This window comes from Oryx dammah, unplaced genomic scaffold (assembly GCF_014754425.2).
Source record: "Oryx dammah isolate SB20612 unplaced genomic scaffold, SCBI_Odam_1.1 HiC_scaffold_29, whole genome shotgun sequence".
Classification (NCBI taxonomy): domain Eukaryota; kingdom Metazoa; phylum Chordata; class Mammalia; order Artiodactyla; family Bovidae; genus Oryx; species Oryx dammah.
The window spans coordinates 13,644,188-13,665,066 of NW_024070213.1; the positions used below are offsets into that span (position 1 = coordinate 13,644,188).

General features: G+C 51.4%; 1 protein-coding gene across 1 annotated transcript in view; it reads right to left on the bottom strand.

Moving 5' to 3' along the window:
• Window positions 1–20,879, bottom strand: part of CRACR2A (calcium release activated channel regulator 2A) — a 119,166-nt gene that overhangs the window by 6,912 nt on the left and 91,375 nt on the right. The window contains exons 14-17 of the mRNA XM_040233744.1: window positions 13,138–13,219; window positions 12,913–13,027; window positions 3,423–3,524; window positions 725–801 (exon numbers count right to left, since the gene is read on the bottom strand). Of these exons, the coding sequence (XP_040089678.1) occupies window positions 725–801; window positions 3,423–3,524; window positions 12,913–13,027; window positions 13,138–13,219 (376 nt within the window). The remainder of the gene's footprint in view (window positions 1–724; window positions 802–3,422; window positions 3,525–12,912; window positions 13,028–13,137; window positions 13,220–20,879) is intronic.

The window sequence follows — 20,879 nt, forward strand, 5'->3', positions numbered from 1 at the left end:
TGGATGGATGGATGGAGGGAGGGACAGATGGGTGGATGGGGATGGGTAGATGGACAAATGGATGGATGGATGGAGGGAGGGAGGGAGGGAGGGACAGATGGATAGATGGGGATGGGTGGATAGACAAATGGATGGATGGAGGAAGGGAGGGAGGGATGGATGGACGGATGGAGAGAGCAATGGATGGATGCCTAGATAGATGAATAAGTGAATGCCCAAGGATTGAGACTGGGGCCTGTGTCATCCTGTTTCCTTAGCCTTGGTGTAGGTAGAGGCTTACACCACCAGTCCTTTGAGCGCTCTCTTCTAGGGTACCTCTGTGTCCCCCATCGCAGCCCCTCTCCTTGGCTCCCCTCCCCCTCCAACAGGAGTCCACAGTATAAGCCAGCTGGCCGCCAACTAATCCTTGATAAAACATTAGGCAGCATTGAGGGGCCTCTGATCTGACCTTTCCCAAAGCATTTGCATTTAAAAAGAGGATCTCTGGGAAATGGCAGGCAGCCTTTAAGACTCTGAAGACAAAGACTGCAGTGGAGCGGCAGGGGGCGGTGGGGACGGGTGACAGGCAAGGAGGCTCTCTTCTTGTCACTGTGTTTCAGAGGTCTGTTTCTGACCCTGGGGTTCCACACAAAGGCCTAGGGCTCCAGCCCCTCTACCCAGATGGCTCAGACAGACAGAGGGGGTTTAGGCAGACAGAGACACCAGCTGAGTAGCATCTCATTACCTGGCCAGATGGAGCACAGACTCTTCTGTGTTGTGACCAGAATAGGCGCTGCATTCGTAGAAGATCAGCTTGTGTTCCTGGAATCAGAGGACAGAGGGCGTGAAGGAGAATTGTGGGGGTGGGGGGACGGAGGGAGCCTTGGGTTGGGGGAGAATGCCTGTCTATGCCTGCCACACCGTCACTTCCTCGCGTGCCCTCCCTACTCTGTACCAGGCCGAGTTCTGTCCCTCGGGCTCCCTGACAGATACAGGTTCTGGAACCATCTCCCAGGGGAGCCATAAGAACTATAAAACAACATAACCTACGCTGCTGCCTTAGTGCTTCACGCTTTCTGAAATTGCTGTCTGGGGTGTACGGGCTCCTTTTTCTTCTCACACCAGCCTGCAATGCAGGCCAAGACTCAGACAGAGGCCAGGGTGGGCGACATCCTTCCTGCTTTACAGGAAGGGAAACTGAGGCTCGAGAGGGTACAAATGGTGGGTGAGCCTGTTCAGGTCTCTACCGGGTCCCAGCAGCTCGCTTTCCCTAGCACACGGGCACAGTTATTAATAATTCATATACCAGTTAACGAACACTCCGGCTGCCCATGCTGTGGGCCCTGGGGTACAGGACCCTGGGGCCACAGGACAACTGTCCATCGCCTCACCAGGCAGAGGGTGGACTGTAAGTGTGGGGACAGCGGGCTGGGCCAAGGCTCATCCTATTCCGTTTATCACTCCCATTAACAGGCTTCCTGCTTTGTTCCTGACAACACTAATGGCATCTGGCAGGAGCCCTGGAGGCCGACACCCTGGGGGACAGGCAGCTGGGTACAGATGCGTCCATAGCCACAGGTCAGGAGGCCCCAAGAATGCCGGCCCAGCTCCGTCCTCTGCCTCCGCCTGGTCTGGTCCCTGCACACCTCTGTCCTGACTCCCTTCAGTCCACGGAAGGATGAAGGCTCCCTGGTGGGGTGGGGGGCACATAGACCAGGAACTGGAGACATGATTTGCCCCTTAGCTTCAAGCCCCGACCCCACCACTGAGGACGGGTAATGACTGAACAGATCACTTAACTTCTCCCAGCCTTCTCTTTTTTGCACTTACAGAAAGAAAGAAAGAAAAATAAAATGGAATGATAAAGATACAGATCTGCAGTTCCTTAATCAAAATCCTTGGATCCAGGTGTATTTTGAAGTCCAGAATTTTTAAGTTTTAGAAAGATAAGAGTGTTAGTTGCTCAGTTGAGTCGTGTCCGACTGTTTGCGACCCCATGGACGGTAACCTCTGTCCATGGCATTCTACAGGCAAGAACACTGCAGTGAGTTGCCATTCCTTTCTCCAGGAGATCTTCCAGACCCAGGAATGAAACCTGGGTCTCCCGCATTGCAGGCAGATTCTTTACCATCTGAGCCACCAGGAAAGCCCAGAAATAAGGACAAGAAAGATAATACTTGTCCATAATATATATTAGATAATAGCCTCTGTGGATATACAACAGTACCCTATAATCAAATAAATTAATATTTCTTCAGTGAAGCATTTGAATATTCATTCAAAGTGAAGTAAACAAAAACCATAAAAAGCCCCAGTTGCAGTCCTGGTCAGGTTCTTCTGACAAATGAAATGCAAAAAAGCCTTTGTGTTCGGAGCTCTTTGGACCTGGAATTGTGGATGTGGCCCAGGGACACGCAGCTGCCCGCTGACCACACAGCTGCTGGACCTTCCTTCCTCCTCCTCCTCCCGTGGATCTCACCCCTGTGCCTGCCTGCCCAGCCCCAGAGGCCATAAGTCCCTGTCTCAAGCAAGCACACCAAGACTCATGGAATCCTGGTGCTGCAGAGCACCAGCTCCACAGACACACACTTCCTAGAATCTGCTCCGAGGGAAGGCAGGCTGCCAAGAGCCAGCGTGATTTGTATTGCTGCCTGATTTCCTTCAAGCCACATTGGTTCTCTGCTTGGGGGAGGGGGCTGGTGCTTATTTTAATGGTCGGCTTTGCAGGGCCTGCCCGGAGTCTGTCTCAAGCCTGCAGCTTGGAGACTCAGTCTTGGTGGGAAGGAGGAAAGCTCTAACAGGAAGAACACACTCCAAGAAGAGCACACAGCCTGGCAGGGAGTGAGCGTGCCATCTGTGAAGGTGACCAAGTCAAGAAACACGGATGGATGGGACTCAAGGATCAGCTGGGAGACTGAAATAAGGAACCTCCTCCTAGCGGAGGGTTTGGGCTTCCCCGATGGCTTTGTAGGTAAAGAATCTGCCTGCGTCTCCCACATCACAGGCGGATTCGGGAGACGCAGGCAGACTGGGGTTCGATCCCTGGGTCGGGAAGATCCCCAGGAGGAGGAAATGGCAGCTCACTCCAGTGTTTTTGCCTGGAGAATCCCATGGACAGAGGAGCCTGGTGGCTACATGGGAGTCGGACAGGACTGAGTGTGTGTGCAGCCACAGCCTCTGAGGATTCATAATTCTGAATTCCAAGGAAGAGGATTTGGGAAATTCCCCACACCCAAGGCGAGTCTGTCTTGCAAACTTGGTTCTCTGCAGAAAGTTCCACGTGCACAGCAGCTGGACTGCCCCCTGATGCCAGGACACCATCCGGCCTGCTTGCTTCCTTACCAGGGGCTTCCCCAAGAAGGATCCCAGCCCAGCTCTGGGCACATGCCCAAGCCCCCTCGGGGTTCCTCCAAGTCCAGAGAGACGGGATGCTCGCCCCTCACCTTGGCCAGCTGCTCTCCCAGGCCCCGCGGCACTTCCCGCTCTTTCTCGTTGTCAATTTTGTTGCCCAGCAGAAGAACAGGAATGCGGTCTCCCACAGCTTCCTGTGGAAAAGATAATCCCCAACTGAGAGATACATCTTTAAGGAGAACCTGGAAGGGCAGGAGAAAACACTGGCTGCAAAGACTCAAACTGGCTTGCAAACTCTCTGCTGCCACAGAGGTTGGGTGATAAGACAGTCAGCCCAGAGCGGAGAGGGGACCTGTCTCCCAGAGCCTTAATTTGCTGGGCTTCTGTGAGTGCCTGAGGCTGCCTCCGGTGCCTCCCAGTCCTCTGTGCAGGGAACCCCCCTCCAGCTTGCTCCTCGGGTCCTAGCTGGAGCAGAACGAGGGCACAGCTGATGCTGATAAAATAAGGGTCTGTACACAGCCTCCACGGGCATTCCCAAGTGACCAGATTTGGTCGACATGACCAAATGAACAAGGAGTTACTATGATGGGCTTAGGAGGTGGTCCAGGGGCTATGCCGCCAGCAGTGGCACCTCTGGGGACCTTGAACTTGGCACAATCCTGCTGTAAGGATGGGTCCGGGTCCGATTCACGGTCCTGAGCCCACAGTGCCTGATACACGGCTGTCGTGTGCTTCGCTGGAGGTCACGCCACGGGGATCCCTGTCCTGGGTACACTGGCTCTGAAGTCCCAATCAGGAAGAATGGGGGCCAGAGCACCCACAGTTCATGGGCCAGAAGAACAGGTTAATCCGAGGGCTCAACCCTACTCACTCCTCCAGCAGCTGTGATGTATCAGCTGGGGACTTGCACCCCAGGATCCCTGCATCCCAGGGTCCCTGCACCCCAGCTCCCTGCACACTGGGATCCCTGCATTCAGGGTCCTTGCTCCCCAGGGCTCTTACACCCCAGGTTCCCTGCAGCCGAGAGTTCCTGCACCCCAAGACACACAGAAACTGAGTCAATACGGTAATTTCACATTCGCTCAGGTTGCTATTTTTGTTTTGTGAGATATTTAATTAGGGGCTTTTAATCATAATTTGGTAACAACTAGTTATTCACTGCAGCTCTGTTTCACAAAGTAGAGAGAGCCGTGGGATGCCAGAAGTCAGCCAGTGGCTACAGTGTCACCAGCAGTTCAGCTGCCTTATCCTAGACCTGGTCAAGCAAACGTCCATGGTCCCTCCAACAGGACTCCTACAGAGGTTTAAATGTCATCACATTTGAAATGAAGCCTCCCTGGTTCCTCAGTCTACACATTCCTTTTTATTGCAGTTCAGTAGTAAAAAAAATTCTCATTGATTAAATGAGAATGTTAGAGCTCAGAGAATCCAAAATAACATCCAGTAAAGTCAGTGTTATGAAGACCCATCCTTTAGTATATGGATCACCTTTCTCAAATCCTTGGCTCTAAGTTCTTATTTCCAATGACCCCTGCTACTTTGTTGCTGCTGCTGCTGCTGCTAAGTCGCATCAGTCATGTCCAACTCTGTGCGACCCCATAGACAGCAGCCCACCAGGCTCCACTATCCCTGGGATTCTCCAGGCAAGAACACTGGAGTGGGTTGCCATTGCCTTCTCCAATGCATGAAAGTGAAAAGTGAAAGTGAAGTCGCTCAGTCGTGCCCGACTCTTGGCGACCCCATGGACTGCAGCTCACCAGGCTCCTCCGTCCATGGGATTTTCCAGGCAAGGGTACCGGAGTGGGGTGCCATTGCCTTCTCCTATTCAGGAGCAAAGTTGTATCCCACTCTTTGTGACCTCATGGACAGCAGCCTGCCAGGCTCCTCTGTCCATGGGGTTCTCCAAGCAAGAATACTGGAGTGGGTTGCCATTTCTTTCTCCAGGGGAGCTTCCCAACCCAGGGACCAAACCTGGGTCTCCTGCATTGGCAGGCGGGTTCTTTACCACTGAGCCACCTGAGAAGCCCCTCTGCTATCTACTGTCTCATTAACCAGAACTCTCTAAAGGCAGTATTTCTGTATGTCCATGGTGAGACGAATGATGACTCAAGGCACTCTGGGATCTTACAGTGTCCTCTGAGACATCGGAAGTAGGTTGACTGTGCACATATTGGTGGATGTGCTGGGTGGGCTCCGCCATATTCCAGGTATCTGTGTGTAAGAAATACTCACAGCTGCATGCACGGTCCACCAGACCCCCTCTTAACCAGACTTCGGGGACCAGGGATGCCGCACAGTCTCACCTGTTTTGTGCCACAGAAACTCTTGCAAACAGTTTTTCACAGAAAAGGAACAAAAGAGGAAGAAGTAGGAAAATGAGCCAAAAGCCTTGCAGTTTGGAGCACATGCGAGAGATATTTGTAGATGGATGTGTGAGAAATGACTTAAGGCTGGTGGGATTTCTTGATGTGGAAACTCTGTGAAAATAAGAGCATCAGACTTGAAATCGCAGGGTGGGATTCTAGCCTGGAGTCTGATATTGTTCCTGGAAATGGCTAGTTTTTCTCCCTGGGTCCTGAATGACCGAACGGGATGAGGGAGGACCAGGCAGCCTAGCACCTGTACCATGAGCAGCAGAGCTGCCCCTGAACAAGGAGAGGTGGCCTTCTTTCCTAAAACGATTCCTGGCTAAAAAATAAAAATAAAGATGAAAGAGTTTAGAAGGAGCAGAAAACAAAAAAAAAGTCCAAGCCCCAGCTGGAGTGGTGGTTTCTGCTCTTTGCAGCGTTCTCCTTCTATACAAACTGTCTGGCCCCTCACTTCTCTTCCGTGGGCCCTGTGATGTAGGAGAACTAGGCCTGTCTCCAAAGATGTGGCAAAAAAAAAGTCAGAACATACATAAGGCCACGGCGCGTGCTACCCATCACGGGCAGCCAGGTGTCCTCACCCCGCCCTAGATCTGTCTCCAACATGGGAGGAGCTAGGGCTGGGCTGGGGTCTCATGGCCCTCTCTGACTTGAACCTCAACACTTGAGCCCTCTGCCTACACTTTACGTCATTCTCCTACCTAACTAGCTGTCGGCCTGTCCGTCCACTGCTTGAACAAAGATGTTCTTAATGACCCACCAGATGAAGTGATACTTCCTTTTGAAAGTCCGAGGAGCACCTCCTTCGGTGCCCAAGTCTGCAGCCACTCAATGTCTGTGGATGGCTCTATAGATGTTGGTAAGGTCACATGGGGCTTCCCTAGCAGCTCAGATGGTAAAGAATCTGCCTGCAATGCAGGAGACCCAGGTTTGATCCTTGGGCCGGGAAGATCCCCTGCAGGAGGGCATGGCAACCCACGCCAGTATTGTTGCCTGGTGAATTCCGTGGACAGGGGAGCCTGGTGAGTTGCAATCCATGGGGTCGCAAAGAGTCAGATACAACTGAGCAACTGTCAATTTCACTTTCACAAAGTCACGAGGGCACCCGAGGTTGGAGGGAAGGAGTGACCAGTTGGGCAGAGTCTCTGGGCAGGCCCTCCAGGCCCTGTCCAGCTCTGCTGCAGCTATCATGGGACCTGCCCAGCTCCCTCCTCTCTCCCCTCTCTACTCCCTGAGCTGAGAGGTGGGTTTCAGCACTGGCATCTATCCTCCCACTGTCCTCAGAAGCCTCTTTCCACCTTCCACCATTCAGTTACTTTTCTCTAAACTTGAACTTCTTGGAAGACAGCCTTGTTGAAATTCAAATATTCTCCATCTCTGACTTTAACTTATATGAACTGTCAACTCGGAGCAAGCTTAGGACGTGCAGCTGTTGCATTTGGTTGGTAGCTGTGTGTGTGTGTGAGAGAGTGTGTGTGTGTGTATGTGTGTTAATATCTATTTGCTTGGAGGCAAGAAAAAGCACTTAGCCAGGCGAGTGCTGTATTTCTCCAGAGGCAGGGAAAAAAGCATCTTAACACATTAAAGCACGTAGTTATGCTAAGAACAAAAAAAAAGACTGCAAAATTATATCTTGGGGGTTTCCATATTTATCCAACCCCCCACCCCAGAAGATGAGTCAAAACAAGATTTATTTGTGTAGTTCGTTCTAAACTGCCAGCACTTTGAGCTCAACTTGGAACATGGGGGAAAAAAATCAAGCTGCTATTTTTTGCCAAGTGCTATACATTGTCACTGGTGACAAAGATCACAGAGTGAGAGCCAGCTAGTCGTCCAGGAGGGGAGCGGAGACCTGCAGAGCTGTTCTGCTTTGAGATGGAAGCCGGAAGGGCTGGAAAGAGATGAACGTCTATTTCTCAGAAGCAGGTGTAACCGGGGCCATGTGATGAGGGAGGAGCAGAGTGCAGGAGCAGACCTTAGATTCCAGCCCTGGCTGTGCCACCTGACCAGCTGCAGATCCTCTGACAAGTCACTTCTCTCTGCATCTCAGGATTTCTCAGTTATAAGTCAAACAGCCTAAGTGACATTAATCTCCATGGTTTTATTCCAGCTCAGATTCACTGGTCTTGCTCATTCATGTCTTGGTTCAGATGCTACTTTCTGGACGTACAGGCTTAACGGGACAGAGTTCTGGGGGTGACAGAAAGATCCAAACAAGAAGTTAGAATGCCAGGACTGCAGGCACTGGGGACCAGCAATCTGGATTCAGGAGAAATACCAGCCTATCCGGCTTGTGCTGTTTTCAGTCACTAAGTCATGTCCGGCTCTTTGTAGCCCCATGGACTGTAGCCCGCCAGGCTTCCCTGTCCATGGGATTCTCCAGGCAAGAATACTGGAGTGAGTTGCCATGCCCTCCTCTAGGGGATTTTCTCCACCCAGGGATTGAACCCACGTCTCCTGCATTGGCAGGTGGGTTCTTTACCACTGAGCCACCAGGGAAGCCCCATTGGGCTTGTTGTTGGGTCACTAAGTTGTGTCCAACTCTTTGCGACCCCATGAACTGCAGCACACCAAGCTTCTCTGTTCTTCACGATCTCCCGGAGCTTGCTCAAACTCACATCCATTGAGTTGGTGATGCCTTCCAACCATCTCATCCTCTGTCACCCCCTTCTCCTCCTGCCCTCAATCTTTCCCAGCATCAGGGGCTTTTCAAATTAGTCGGCTCTTCACATCAGGTGGCAAAACTATTGGAGCTTCAGCTTCAGCATCAGTCCTTCCAGTCAATGTTCAGGGTTGATTAGGATTGACTGGTGTGATCTTCTTACTCAGGAGTTTTTATTGGGCCTGTACCAAATCCTATTTTCTTGACCTGATTCAGGAACAAAGTTTTCAGATGTCCAGGTTGCTTCACAGTCTAAAAACAGGGCCCTTAGATCCCATCCAGGTTCTCCTCTAGCCTGGACTGGTTAAAGGAGTCCCACGCAGCGGAGATTAGGGTCAGATGGGTCAGGGATGCTGAGGTGGCAGGAAGGTCTAACGGCTGCGATTTCCCATAGGTGCACAGGAAAGGTAAGGCAGCAGGAGGATCCTCATACAGTGAGTCTGGGTCCAGCTTTGGTCTCTTCTGCAGCAGGCCTGCGGGCCAGGTAAAGGTGGAAGGGGCCTGGTGGTGGGCAGAACACCTCATAAGGCGGGGCAGAGGTCCCTTTTCTTCACCCAAGGCGTTTGGATGGGTGAAGATCCTTCCAGCCCAGAGGAAGAATCTGGGCTGGAAGGATCACTGGGGTCCTCTTGTCTATATGCTCCATCCTGCCCTCCTCAGACAGTCAAGGGCAAGCGCCAGTAGAACGTGAGGGCCAGAGCATCCCATCCACTCCTTCACTGAGTGACTGGCCCACATTGTAGAGCCAGGCGGTGGCTGAGCTGAGATGGTGACAAGGTCCAAGTGGAGTTCAGGGAACTGCACTCCTCCCCAGCAGCTGTTCCCACCCCAGGCAACCTTGTCCAGGAGCCAGGCTTTGCCGTGTATAATCTCAGCCCTTTCCTCCGGTACAGCTTTCAGGTTGAGGGGGGATGGGGTGCTGGGAACAGCTGGCCACCATTCACTTAATAATAAGGCTTCTGAACCCAAAGGCTGTTATTAAAGCTCCTGCTCCGCCCTCCCTCCTCTGGGTGGGGAGTGCTGGCTGGCAGAGCGCCATGGAAATTGGAGGTACGCCACCAACACCAATGCTACTTATGTTCCATCCCTCTCCGATCCGAGTAGGTGTCAACTTTTCATCCATCACCTGATGTCTCTGGTGGCTGGTTGCCAAGGCAGAACAACTTAGCTTTTGAAGAACCTTGAGATCAACTGCATTTCCAATGCCACCGTTCCACGTCCTCAACACACCCCCGCCTCCTGACACAGCCTCTGGCACCTGCCCATGAAATCCAGGGCCACTAAACCGTGTCCTCCAGAGTGCCTGGGACATGCTGAGCACATGGGTCACGCCCCTCAAATTCTTGCTTAAGGAGCACAAACGTCTTTGAGAAGGATTTAGAATCTTGCTTCTCAAAGTGGGGTCCCTGGCCCAGCAGCACTAGCTCGTTAGAACTTGCTAGAAATGCAGAATCTGGGGCCCCAGCCCACACCTGCTGACCCAGGATCCGTATTTTAACCCTGTCTCCAGGAGACTATTTATGCATATTAGAGTTTGAGAAGCCACTGGTTTAGGCTGGAAACCATGGCGGCTGAGGATCAAAACCACCTGGGGGACCTTTGCTTTTCTTGTTGTTCAGATTTCCAGGTTCTGGATCATTCTCTTTGGGAGAGAAGGCCCTGGTGTCTGTTTTGGTTGAAAGCTCCATAAGTAATCTTCATATTCATTCAGGTTTGGAATCATCTTTTCAAGTTTACCTGTACCTTCTGCTCAACGCTAAAGCAGGAGAATGCAAACCACAAATTACACAGAGAAGCCCCGTCCACACATGGGTAATTCTGAGTTAGCCACAGATGGATCTGCCATTTCAGCTTTGCCTCCGTGGGTGGCTCTGTTGGGGTGCACGCAGGTGATGCTATCCAGCCCTACCCCGGGCAGGAACAGGCTAATCACACAGTGCTCCACCAGCTTTGTGCAGAATGACTGGACTCAGCCTTCATGCTGCGACGATGTTGCTGTCGTTCAGTCACTAAGTCGTGTCTGACTCTCTGTGACACCATGGACTGCAGCACGCCAGCCTCCTCTGTCCTTCACTATCTCCTGGAATTTGCTCAGATTCATGTCCATTGAGTTAGTGATGCTATCTAACTGTCTCATCACCTGCTGCCTCCTCCTTTTGTTGTCAGTCTTTCCCAGCATCAGACCCTCTGACATTTCTTTACCTCCACCACCACCTCCAAATTCTATCTGATGTGCCACTTCTTGGCTAAATCCCAGGCTCTCTGCAAAACAGGGGCCTTAGAAACCCCAGCTCCTACTAATGCAGAGAGAACACTTCTGTAAAGTTCTCTCCATCCATCCTTGCTAATTCTAGACTATCTGCATTGCTTCTTCCCAGAACTCACCCTGTAACTGCAAGGAATTGGTTCCAGGACCTCTGAGGGTACCAAAACCCACGGATGCTCAAGTCCCTTACTTAAAAAGGTGTAGTACAGTCAGCCCCCTGCCTGGAATCTGAAAGTTCCATATCCTCCAGTTTGGTGTGTGCAGAAACCCCACTGTGTGTTTATCAAAATTTTGATAAGGGGTGCAATTAAACGTCTGTGGCTGGGGAAAGAACGGGTGACCTTGAAGAGGTCCTGACTTCGATTTCTTCATTTGAGAACCAGATGGCAATATTACATCTGTGGTTTTCAAAAGGAAGCCCTCTTGCCTAACAAAATCATAGTCAAGACTCCAACACACAAAACTGAAAGACGAGGAATTCCCTGGCAGTCCAGTGGTGCAGACTGAATTTCAAATGCAGGTTCAATCCCTGTTCGGGGAACTAGGATCTTTCATGCTATGTGGCATGGCCAAAAACTAAAATAAAAATAAATAAAGTAATCAAAAGAAAAAAATTTAACAATATAGAAGGGCTCTGAGGTGGGGGGGGGGGGATAGAGGGTCCAGACCTGTGACCACCATCCTTCCCTGACCATCTCTGGCCATGGGAAAGGTCAGCCTTATTGCCAGGCTCCAAGGAGGAAAGTTTGAAAACCACCAGGTTAGATAAGCCCTAAAATCTCTCCTGGTGCTTTACCTCTGTGAGGAAGATAAAATCTGCTGGTGCCATCAAAAATCAGGTTGTAAATCACAAATTTTAAAGAGGATGCACTTCCACATGACTCCACCATCTGCCTCTACCATCAGCTCTGTGTAGGGCCACTCGCTACATTTCAAAACATACATTTTCTCTATCATGTTTTAGACACAATCATTTTGAAAAATAATTTGTGTCAGATTTGTATCAGGCAAACTTCTGAGAAACCCTGGAACCTCGCTTCCATCCCTGTTCCTCATTTTCCTTGGTGACACCAAGGCAGCAGAAGAACAGGACAGAAAGCAGTGGCCCATCCAAGTCCAAACTCCAAGAGGAACAGATTTTGGGTTCGAGGCAGTATGGGTCTCAGGGCCGAGACATAACGAAATGAACAACCCCAGTATCCTGCCTGCACCGAGACTCAGCAGCCACACTTGTGTCCAACATCTGTTGAGCACAGAGGAGCCTCTGCCAAGCCCTGGTCACAAAGGCAAAGATGCATGGAGGGCGGCAGAGGTCGGGGCTGGAAGCTCCTTCCTGGACAGCAGTGGACAGTCTGATGAGCAGGTTAGGAGCTGAGCAAGGCCTGTGGGCTTGAAGAGAGGGTCGAGCATGAGCTCCACAAAGAGAGGAAAACTGTCCCTTTTATCCGCTTCGGGAGCCCCCAGGCCCCAGAACAATGCCTGTTAGAGTTCAGAACAAATAAACAGAGCATGGGTCCTGCTGGTGAAAGGAGTGGGGCCTCCTATTTGTATGTGGAAGGACGGGGAGGGCAGGGCTGTAAAAGAGGATAAGTGACTCGGCACAAGCCCTTGGCCTTGGGACGTCTGCATTCAGGTGGCTGAGGACAGTTTGAGGTGGTCGGGAGCACAAAGGCCCCACAGAGCAGCATGTTGCAAGGACAACGTGGGAAAGCAGAGTCTTAGAGAGAATCCAGAATTCAAGGAGGAGTCCCATCTCTCGAGGGCCCTGCCCAGGGTGACTCTGGGGACAGCCTGGAACCCTCACATTGCAGATGAGCCTCCCTTTGTGTGAAGGGCTGTGATGAGACCCCCAAACACCGAGCAGACCCCCTGGAGCTGGGAAAATGCAGGTGGTGGGAAGAGGCCCTGGTGACTCTGTTTAAACATCCTGGAAAATCGTGCAACCTCAACACTTGGCACTCCCTCCCCAATTCCTAATTCCACTTTTCACAGTCTGTATTTTTCCTGGGTTCCCCTCCCAGCCACCCCCCACACCCCCCACACCCCCACAACCCACCCCCCCACCCCCCCCCCCCCCACCCCCCCCCCCCCCCCACCCCCGCGTCTCATGAGGGCAGAGTCTGATCACACCTCTTGGATTCACCTATGGGTCCCCAGTAACCAGCCTGATGCCGGGCACTTGAGTGGACGGACGCCTGAACCGGTTTTTTCCGGGAGAAGGTGGGGTCTGAGTCAGGGGTCCCGAGAGGGCCCAGGAGGAGGGCCCTCCCGGGAGGCCAGCAGCTCACCTCCACGTTGCTCAGCCACTGCCGCACGTCCAGGAAGGACTGTCTGGCTGTGAGGTCGTACATGACCACGACGCCGTCCGCCTTTCGGAAGAACTGCTGGGTGATGCAGCGATACCTGTGCGAAGCTCCAGGTCAGGTGTGAGGCCTCCTCGGCCACCAGACCCCGCCCCCGCGGGGAGAGGGCAGACGGGGTTATCCCGGGGCGGGGTGGGCGTGGCTCCTCACCTCTCCTGGCCCGCCGTGTCCCACAGCTGCACGGCCACCCGCGAGTCGTCCACACGCACCGTCTTCACGCGGTAATCAATGCCTGTGGGTGGAGCTGAGCATCACGCCCAATCCAGAAGACACGCCCCCACCCGTCAGCCCCAGGGACGGCCCTCCCCCCTGCAGCTCCTGATCGGTGATGTGGGCGTGGACGGAGCACTGGGCAACGAGCCCGGGCACCTGGGCTCTGGTCCTGTCTCAGCCACTGACCAGCTGTGGGACCTCGATCCAACCACTGAACCTCTCTGAACCGCAGGCCCCTCACCGCAGTGTCCCTCTTTGGGGATCAGATGAGCACACATATGGAAAAGCAATCTACTAAGGCGAAAAATTATCATTCATGAATTGATTCCCTCATTGTCAAGATGAGGAGACAGAAAGACTGTCCTAAGATTCCTCCCTCCCCCGCTCCCTTCCTCCTTTTCTTCTTTCCCCCTGAAATCCTTTTCAAAATTTCTATAATAAAATTCAGATATCCCTGGGGGGATGGATCACATGTTCAGACTCCCATGAGTGATACAAAGATAGGTGAAGGGAGGGGGAAGCAGAAAGAGGGGAGGGCTTGATAGTGGCGGGGGCAGAGAGAATAAGGGGTTGGGGAGGGAATCAGAGGCAACATTCCCCCTAGAGTTGGGTCCAGAGTTTCTAATCCCAGCCACCAGTGAAAGTGTTAGTCGCTCAGTTGTGTCCGACTCTTTGCGACCCCATGGACTATAGACCACCAGGCTCCTCTGTCCGTGGGATTCTCCAGGCAAGAATACTGGAGTGGATTGCCATTCCCTTTCTCCAGGGGATCTTCCTGATCCAAGGATCAAACCTCGATCTTCCGCATCGGCAGGCAGATTCTTAACCATCTAAGCCACCAGGGAAGTCCCAATCCCAGCCATCAAGCCCCTTGTAATCATCCCTCTGAGGCTGTGACCGCCCCCCACCACCCCTGGAGTCATTGACCCCACAGAGAGGCCACGTGGCAGGGAGACACACCATGTGCCCCACAGCAGACTTCAGACAGAGGACCTAAATGCAAGTTCTTTGATAACAAACATTCCTCTATCCCACATCCTGTAAGGATATTCACAGATGTTCAACCAGTTAAAACACTTTTCCCTCTAAGTCATCAGTTCTTGAAACCAGTGAGAAACCCCCCCACCCACCTTCAAAAGGGCCCAGCTTCTGGGGTCCTTACTCTGGAGGGCCCAGGGAGGAACAGTAGCAGCAGCTGGCCAGAGAGAGACAGACAGATGGAGAGGCAGATAAGAGGCAGGTGAGAGAAAAGGGCATCCCTGCCACAATGTCCAGGCAAAGGGGCATGAGGGGCCAGGCAGGGCAGGAGAGATGGGAGGGTCGTCAGTTCCTAGAATGTCAGCAGGACCACAGACACCCTGGGTTCCCGCATCTGGGTGAGGAACAGAGGGACGGGTCCCAAAGGTAGAAGGCTTGGCATTCCCAGTTCCCACGTGACATCCCTCCATCCTCACGGAGCTCCCCTGTGACATCCACATGAGGCTTACTATCTGCATACACACACGCACCCATACCTCCATCCCCTCCCCACCATGGAAGGCTGCAGAAGCAGGAGACCCTCTTTGCCTGAGCTGGTCAGCAGCCTTACCGAGTTGTAAACCCAGTTCTGAGACTCGTTCCCCTCTTCACAGCAGCACCCTGGGCATGGGACATCCAGTAGCTTCATTTCACCCAGAGTCCAGGACTCAGTGCTCCCATCAGAACAGGTGGGAACCAGACCCAAGGGGATCTCCGTGGCTCAAGCGGATGGGCTTCCCCCATGGGTGCTCCGGGAGACAGAGTAGCTGCCTGCCGTCTGATAACAGGTCAGCAGAAAGCCAACCGCAGCCGATATCTCCGGGGCCTGGTCTGAAGCCCCTGAGGACCTGAGGACAAGCCCTGTGTTTGGTGGAAAGGCAGGTGATGGAGGGCCAGCCAGGTCCCTCGACCTCACTGGTGACTGCTCTGCTGGAGCTGAGGAGCTTGTCTTGTAGGGGGCACAGTGGACCGGGAGCTTGGTGAGTCCCTGCTGGACCACAGGGCCCTCCTCCCTGCAGCCTCAGACCTGCAGGCTGGGAAGCAGACGAACAAGCCTGAGGAGAGTGTGGGGCTGGGAGGACATGGGGCATCGGTGTCCAGCAGAAAGGGCCTCACAGGAGGACATGCGACTAGAGGGATTTCTGAAACCCCTGCACCAGCTCCAATGATCCAGGAGCCCAGACCCTGAGCTCCTGCCTCCGATCAGCCGTGTGACCTTGAGGACTTGACGTCCCCCCATTTGGGGAACTTCACTTTCCCCATCTGTAAACCGAGGCATGATGGGGGTGTGGGGGAAGTTGGGTGTCCATGACCTTTACATCCTGCCGCAGCATTCAGTGAACACTCACAGGTGACCCCCAGATTGCAACCTACGTGGTTCCTGAATGAGGACTGGACCCTGGGACCCCTCACCGTGGAGTGTGCCTGTGGTAGGATGTGCAGGTCAGAGCTGGTGATGGACCCAAGGAAGGGCGGCCTTCACCTTTCTAAGCAGTCAGTCTGAGCACACGGGCTTGGGAGTGTGGAGAGCCAGCGATGTCATGGACATAAGTTCCCAGAATTTCTCTGTGCAGACCAGGAGATGGATGGAAACTGACTGGTGCCCAGGAGAGGTCAGAGGGCATCCTGCCAGGGAAAGATTTTGGAAGGAACACCTTGGGGCAGGGCCCGTGGTTTAAAGCAGGAGCCTGTGAACCAAGGTGAGGCCTCAGGGAGAGCCCTGGACTCAGAGTCCTGGGTTCAGAGCCTTTGCCTCCAACAGCCTCTCTTCTCCTCGACAACACGAGTTCCAGAATTCTACAGGAAGCATCATTTGACATTTCCAGGCCACTCACAGGACCCACACATCTGCTTTTGAAGGGACATATGGTGGGGGAGGCAGGGCACACCAGGACACACTGCTGCATTGTGGAACCTAGATCCTGCACAAGCCAACAGGCAAGGACAAGTCATGTGCTCATGAGGGGCTGGGTGATCAGGAAGTCTCTTTGGGGGAGGAGGAGGGCTTGCAAGCACTGCCGTGTCCCTGTAGGTCTGTGCTGAGGGTCCAGGGCTGTTGAGCCTATGGGACTCAGCCTGCTGGAGCCCCCAGAGCCCAGGACTTGATGCCTTGCCTGTATCTTTAAAGGGAGCATCTTCCAGGCAGCTGGCGTGACATCGGCTCTCTGATGCATGTGCCAGGGACGCGGATTCCAGCTGATGCTCTGGGCTCCCCTTGCACAGTGAGAGGAAGGGTGTTCTAGATTTGGAAACTCGGATATTTTTCCCCGTCCTAAATTGTCGGTGTTTCTGTAATTGGCCTCCTGGGAAGTGCAAATTAGTCTGATACTCTCTTTTCCAGAGTTCTCTATCTCGGAGACACTGGTTGGAGGTGTGAGCAGACCCCGATTCACTGATTCTTCCAACAGGAGAGGCAACATGCGCAGGGCGTGGGAGCTGCCCTGGGGGGGTGAAGCATCTCCCCTCTGCTCCCACAGGCTGATGCCCGAGGTGTGACCTCGGGGGTAGTTCTGCAGTCACCCCATGGAATGCTCCAGGGAGGGCCAGTCCAGCTTCAGAGAGGTCACTTCCAGGGTCACCACACTTGGCACACAGGGTCACTCCCAGCCATCCATCTCCAGCTGCATGTGGCAGGGTCTTCTGGGTGTCTTCCTATCAGAGTCCCGATTCTTCCCCTTGGGAGGCTCTGAGTCTCCAGGTGGAACGGGGCAGAAGTGGGGCAAGAGGGGCCCCCAGATTTGGAATCCGCAAAGGCTCAGCCATAAGATGGGGTGCCTGCAGCCTGCAGGAGAGACCCATCCGTAGGAGGAAAATTGGAAAGAAGGGCCCATTTAGGTTATCCTGGAGGAGACCTTGGAGTCTCCCAAAGCAGGTCTCTGGGGCAGGAAAGTTTATCTCGGAGGGCCAGCTTGTAAGACCACCAGGGGTCAAGAGTGGTCTGGACAGGGTACTGGGCTTGGAAGCAATCTTGGGTGGCTTCGTTCAAATCTCTCGTTTTTTCCAGGTGAGGAAAACTGGAGTGCAAAGAAGAAATACCTCCGGAGTCATATGGCTGGCCAGTGGCAGAGCTGGGGTAAAGGTCCAGGATTTCTGATGCCCCCCTGGACCTCAGCAGACTGCCTTGCCTATGCCAACTGCCTCCTGTGGCAGAAACTGGCTGCTGAGCACATAACTCCGTGTTGTTACGGACACAGTCAGCTGGAACAGCAAGGGTGAGTGGGGTTGGGGGGCAATGTGAGCACCAACCAGCTGATGAGAATGAGGACGGGCCTCTGGACCTCTCTGGGCCTCAGGGTCCTGGTCCGTGCACTGGGCTGATAGCAGTGCTTGCCTTTTCAGGGTTGTTGGGAAGATAGATGGAAATGGTAACTATTAGGTAGGGATGCAAATTGATGCAGCCACTGTAGAGAACAGGATGGAGGGGACTTACAAAGCTAAAACAGAACTATCATATGATCTGGTAATTCCACTCCTGGGCAGATACCCTCAGAAAACCATAATGTAAAAAGACCCATGTACCCCAATGCTCATCGCAGCACTATCTACAATAGCCAGGACATGGAAGCAACTAGATGTCCATCAACAGATGAATGGACAAAGAATACTCCCCACCATAAAGAGGAATGAACTTGGGTCATTTGTAGAGATGTGGATGGATCTAGAGTCAGTCATACAGAGTGAAGTAAGTCAGAAAGAGAAAAACAAATATCATATATTAATACATATATATGGAATCTAGAAAACAGGTACTGATGAACCTATTTTGGGGGCAGGAATAGAGAGCAGACGTGTGGGCACAGAAAGGGAAGGGGAGGGGGGGATGAATTGGGAGAGTAGCCTTGACATATAGACATGATCATGTGTAAAACAGATAGCTAGAGGGAAGCTGCTATATAACACAGGGAGCTCAGCCCAGTGCTCCGTGATGACTCACAGAGGTGGGATGGTGGGGGGGTGGGTGGGAGGCTCAAGAGGAAGGGATGTATGTATACATACAGCTGAGTCAGTTTGTTGTACAGTGGAAGCTAATACAACATTGTTCTTGCCTGGAAAATTCCACGGACAGAGAAGCCTGTTGGGCTACAGTCCATGGAGTTCACAAAGAGTCAGACACAACTGGTCAACTAACATTTTTCACTTCACTTTCTTATCAGCAAGTTTAAATGGCACATAGAAGACACTCCATGGATTCATTTATTTTTTTGCTTGAGTGACTGAGTTTGGGAGAAGCTAAGGTCAGTAGGCACCCAATATGCTATTGGAGATCAGTGGAGAAATAACTCCAGAAAGAATGAAGGGATGGAACCAAAGCAAAAACAATACCCAGCTGTGGATGTGACTGGTGATAGAAGCAAGGTCCGATGCTGTAAAGAGCAATATTACATAGGAACCTGGAATGTCAGGTCCATGAATCAAGGCAAATTGGAAGTGGTCAAACAAGAGATGGCAAGAGTGAACGTCAACATTCTAGGAATCAGCGAACTAAAATGGACTGGAATGGGTGAATTTAACTCAGATGACCATTTTATCTACTACTGTGGGCAGGAATCCCTCAGAAGAAATGGAGTAGCCATCATGGTCAACAAAAGAGTCCGAAATGCAGTACTTGGATGCAATCTCAAAAACGACAGAATGATCTCTGTTCATTTCCAAGGCAAACCATTCACTATCACAGTTATCCAAGTCTATGCCCCAACCAGTAACGCTGAAGAAGCTGAAGTTGAACGGTTCTATGAAGACCTACAAGACCTTGTAGAACTAACACCAAAAAAAGATGTCCTTTTCATTATAGGGGACTGGAATGCAAAAGTAGGAAGTCAAGAAACACCTGGAGTAACAGGCAAATTTGGCCTTGGAGTGCGGAATGAAGCAGGGCAAAGACTAATAGAGTTTTGCCAAGAAAACGCACTGGTCATAGCAAACACCTTCTTCCAACAACTCAAGAGAAGACTCTACACATGGACATCACCAGATGGTCAACACCGAAATCAGATTGATTTTATTCTTTGCAGCCAAAGATGGAGAAGCTCTATACAGTCAACAAAAACAAGACCAGGAGCTGACTGTGGCTCAGATCATGAACTCCTTATTACCAAATTCAGACTCAAATTGAAGAAAGTAGGGAAAACCACTAGACCATTCAGGTATGACCTAAATCAAATCCCTTATGATTATACAGTGGAAGTGAGAAATAGATTTAAGGGCCTAGATCTGATAGATAGAGTGCCTGATGAACTATGGAATTAGGTTCGTGACATTGTAGAGGAGACAGGGATCAAGACCATCCCCATGGAAAAGAAATGCAAAAAAGCAAAATGGCTGTCTGAGGAGGCCTTACAAATAGCTGTGAAAAGAAGAGAGGTGAAAAGCAAAGGAGAAAAGGAAAGATATAAGCATCTGAATGCAGAGTTCCAGAGAATAGCAAGAAGAGATAAGAAAGCCTTCTTCAGCGATCAATGCAAAGAAATAGAGGAAAACAACAGAATGGGAAAGACTAGAGATCTCTTCAAGAAAATTAGAGATACCAAGGGAACATTTCATGCAAAGATGGGCTCAATAAAGGACAGAAATGGTATGGACCTAACAGAAGCAGAAGATATTAAGAAGAGGTGGCAAGAATACACAGAAGAACTGTACAAAAAAGATCTTCATGATCCAGATAATCATGATGGTGTGATCACTCACCTAGAGCCAGACACCCTGGAATGTGAAGTCAAGTGGGCCTTAGAAAGCATCACTATGAACAAAGCTAGAGGAGGTGACGGAATTCCAGTGGAGCTATTTCAAATCCTGAAAGATGATGCTGTCAAAGTGCTGCACTCAATATGCCAGCAAATTTAGAAAACTCAGCAGTGGCCACAGGACTGGAAAAGGTCCGTTTTCATTCCAATTCCAAAGAAAGGCAATGCCAAAGAATGCTCAGAGTACCGCACAATTGCACTCATCTCACATGCTAGTAAAGTAATGCTCAAAATTCTCCAAGCCAGGCTTCAGCAAATATGTGAACCGTGAACTTCCTGATGTGCAAGCTGGATTTAGAAAAGGCAGAGGAACCAGAGATCAAATTGCCAACATCCGCTGGATCATGGAAAAAGCAAGAGAGTTCCAAAAAAACATCTATTCTGCTTTATTGACTATGCCAAAGCCTTTGACTGTGTGGATCACAATAAACTGTGGAAAATTCTTCAAGAGATGGGAATACCAGACCACTTGAGCTGCCTCTTGAGAAATGTGTATGCAGGTCAGAAAGCAACAGTTAGAACTGGACATGGAACAACAGAGTGGTTCCAAATAGGAAAAGGAGTACGTCAAGGCTGTATATTGTCACCCTGCTTATTTAACTTCTATGCAGAGTATATCATGAGAAACGCTGGACTGGAAGAAACACAAGCTGGAATCAAGATTGCCAGGAGAAATATCAATAACCTCAGATATGCAGATGACACCACCCTTATGGCAGAAAGTGAAGAGGAACTAAAAAGCCTCTTGATGAAAGTGAAAGAGTAGAGTGAAAAAGTTGGCTTAAAGCTCAATATTCAGAAAACAAAGATCATGGCATCCGGTCCCATCACTTCATGGGAAATAGATGTGGAAACAGTGTCAGACTTTATTTTGGGGGGCTCTAAAATCACTGCAGATGGTGACTGCAGCCATGAAATAAA